The 3,297-nt window shown below is 33.4% G+C and overlaps 1 protein-coding gene across 1 annotated transcript; it reads right to left on the bottom strand.

Annotated features, from left to right (window-relative positions):
- Positions 1-212: 212 nt before the first annotated feature.
- Positions 213-2,009, bottom strand: LOC118748089 (JNK-interacting protein 3-like). Its single transcript, XM_036482393.1, has 5 exons — positions 1,769-2,009; positions 1,544-1,699; positions 1,296-1,453; positions 903-1,144; positions 213-582 (listed from the first exon to the last, which is right to left on the bottom strand). The coding sequence occupies exons 1-5, from the start codon at positions 1,961-1,963 to the stop codon at positions 341-343; spliced, it is 993 nt and encodes a 330-aa protein (XP_036338286.1). The 5' UTR covers positions 1,964-2,009; the 3' UTR covers positions 213-340.
- Positions 2,010-3,297: the final 1,288 nt, after the last annotated feature.

Raw genomic sequence — 3,297 nt, 5'->3', positions numbered from 1 at the left:
AGTACGTTCACGTATGTCATAATCCGAAAAATGTGTTTTTACGTGACGAGTAATACGATATCGTATGTGACGATTCGAGCCCTGACTTTTTGGGTTAATGTTGTAGAATTAACAATATTTTTATAAAAAATCTGCGAAAAATAAAATAATTAAAAAAACACTTGTCCGTATTACAAAAAAAAAAAAAAAAAAAAATCGCAGTACCTAAATTTTATTAATTGACTGTATGTATGTATATCCTATTTGTATTTTGAAAAGTATTTGAAATGAAGGTATGGTTTTCAATGCGTTAGTTTTAGCGTTGAATCACGCCTTTTGTGTAAACTATAATGAATGTTCTTCAAATAGCCAACTTGAAAAAATGTATATGTACATAAATTATGATATTTTTATTTCCCGCTGATGGTATGGCAAAACTGCTACGCGGCATAGTGAAGCGGATGAAGTGAATACATGTTAAAGAGTTTGACCACATACCTGTAACAACTTCATGCTCTTCACTCTCTTCGTTGTCTTGAAATGACAACTCTTGGTATAGGGTATTAGCAGAGCGTTGCTCCTTTTTGGTTGTTGAACGCCCAACTGCGCGCACGCATTTTCCATAATTCAATTATGTAACATTTTATTGAAGTTGTAATAACAGGATTCGGGAAAGGTTAATGTTTGTTTTTTTTTTTAATTGTTTTCCGTTTTAATTGATTTTTATTTAGGTTAACACAAATGTTGTTGGATTCATGGAAGAAACGTGTGTGTGGAATGCATATTATTGTTATAGTGACAGGAAGATTAAAGAAATAAAAAAAAGAAAATCATTAGTACAATCGCAAACAGTTTATACTCGTACAAACATATGTAAATACTCGTATGTATTATATTTTATCGAATCTTTGCTTTTCACTCACCATTGGCTGGTGCATTTGGCACAACGGGACTCGTATCACTCTGCGGTGATGTTGCTTGGTTCTGCTGCTGCAGAGTGTCTGTTTCAGCCGCGCGCTCCACCGTCTGCAGGCTATCTAGCTCATTTTGCAATGACGGCGGCCCGGAATCATCTGAGTTGCTGCCAACACTACAGATTGTCTCTGTATCCAGCATGACTGAGTTTTCGAGTGAAGCAAAGCCATAAGACACTGGACCGGAAGACCTATAAAAAATATGACGATACAAGCAAATGAACAGTGGATAAACATTCAAATAAAAAGTAAGAAAATTTCAAAGGAATTTTGCGAAACGTAAAAATAAAGATAATAGAAAATATTTTCAATTTCGGAAAAAAAGAAAATTTTAGGCATTACCGAGCTATTGGATTTAACCTGGCTCTATTCACTTCCAATCGCTCTGATGCAGAACTCATTTGCGAGTGTGTCGAACCCATAAGCATTTTGGTGCGTTCCATGTAGTCAACATGGTTTTTGAAGAGCTCCGTGTAGCGCTCGTGTAGCTTGTTATACTCCTGCAGAGAGCGAATGTTTCAGTTGCATATATATATATATGTATTCATTTTCTAAAATTAAATCCAATTATAATAAATGCATATGCCTACCTTCTTCAATTCGGTCTCGCGCTCCTCCAAACGACTCGCATGCTCCAAACTGTTTTTATGCTTCAATTCGAGCATGCGCACAATGCTTTCCAACGACTCCAGCCGACTTGCGAGCTCTTTATTTTCCTGTTCAGCCACATCTTCGGCTTCTAGCAACTGCAATGTAACGGATGCTTATTAAATGGGCCTACATATTTTTAGTTTGATAATTATTTGGTTGCTTACCTTCTGCTCGGATTGTTTACGTGCACTCTTCTCTCGTTCGTATTGCGTGACCAGTTGTTCGTTGTCCTCGCGCAACAGCTCCAATTCAACATCTTGCTCCTGGTTAATGCGGTACGATGCATCCAGGCATTCTAAAACATTCACCAGCAGCGGCATAAGATTCTTAACCACATCTTCATCGTAACGGTTAATCATGCGTTCGAATTCCTGATAAATACTACCAGCTAATTGTTGTACCTAATTAACGAAGATAACGGTTATTGGTTAAGGGGAAATGTGTATGTATGTAAAGAGCTGGGTATACAAATTTTAAAAATGTAAAATTTATTTTATTGATGCGATAAACGTCGCTGTGAGAAATATTTTTATATATGTACATATTTTAATTGAAAAACCCAAAACTAGATTTTTCAGCTAACTGGTAGTCCAATCTTGACTTAAAGAGACCACATATTTTCTTTTGAAATTTTGTCAAAAAAAGTTATAGAAGTGGAAAAAATATTCCGAAAATTTTCAAGCTATTTACAATGTTTATTATTTACAATTACAAGTATTCTTCTTTCCAAATATACATATTTAAAATAGTACAAATATTCTGCTTTCCAAATATACATATTTAAAATTAGGTAAAAAATTTGAGGGTGTTCCAAAAATTTTAAACGCAGTTTCGTGAATTACTCGATCTGCCCTACTATCTATACTTAACAAATTCATGACCAGTGTTATTATTATTTAAAGAAATCGTCGCAGATAAATACATACATACATACATACATACATACATACAGATACATAGGCACATATCACCGAGCGACAGTAAATTTTACACACAAAAAATGGGATATATTCGCGAAACTATGGGTAAATTATAGAAAAACTGCATACTTAGTTTTTCTCTCTGACGTCAGGATTTTTTTTAAAAGGACTTTGAAATTTAAAAATATGATTACTTCAGAAAATTATTTAAAAAATTCAGAGCAATGTACGATAACAATAAGGGTATCATATAAAAGAAAAAGTTCTGTAGAATTTTAACAGAATAAGTTTTTGGGTACATCATCGAATTTCGACCTGCAAACTTTATTAATTGAAAAAGATAAATTTTATTGAAAGCGCATTTTCAATACCTATTCGTCCTTGTAAACCAAAAACCTTATTGTTTTTAAATTCTACAGAATTTTCTCTCTCATTTGGTACCCATATTGTTATTAATCATATCTTTAAAATTTCAAAGTCGTTTGAGAAAAAATCCTGGGGTCACACAGTGCGGCCGAAATTCAAAATATGTACATATAAGCGTGTTAAAAATATATATATATATATATATATGTATATAAGGAGCAGAAATGGGCATCTCAGTTTTGTTTTATTCTATAGCTAATATTTTTCTACGTAAACTTCAATAGGTTTAAAGGCAGCATGCAACAGCGTGTTGCTATTGTTGCATTCAGCAACTAAAATTTTGTTTAAAAATCACGGCTTTTCAGAGTGAAAAACTAAAAACGCAGTTTTACTATATTTGTTTCATA

The sequence above is a fragment of the Rhagoletis pomonella genome, unplaced genomic scaffold (genome assembly GCF_013731165.1).
Source record: "Rhagoletis pomonella isolate Grant_MI unplaced genomic scaffold, Rhpom_1.0 Rhpom_scaffold_00012, whole genome shotgun sequence".
NCBI lineage: Eukaryota > Metazoa > Arthropoda > Insecta > Diptera > Tephritidae > Rhagoletis > Rhagoletis pomonella.
The sequence above is the reverse complement of the archived record's forward strand: the minus strand, read 5'-3'. Positions and strand labels throughout refer to the sequence as shown.

Excerpts from the sequence above, each read along its gene's own strand:
- LOC118748089 (XM_036482393.1), bottom strand. The coding sequence starts at position 1,963 with ATGATTAACCGTTACGATGAAGATGTGGTTAAGAATCTTATGCCGCTG. Across the intron at positions 1,700-1,768 it reads GTAAACAATCCGAGCAGAAG|TTGCTAGAAGCCGAAGATGT; the intron begins GTAAGCAACCAA and ends GTTACATTGCAG. Across the intron at positions 1,145-1,295 it reads AGGTTAAATCCAATAGCTCG|GTCTTCCGGTCCAGTGTCTT; the intron begins GTAATGCCTAAA and ends TATTTTTTATAG.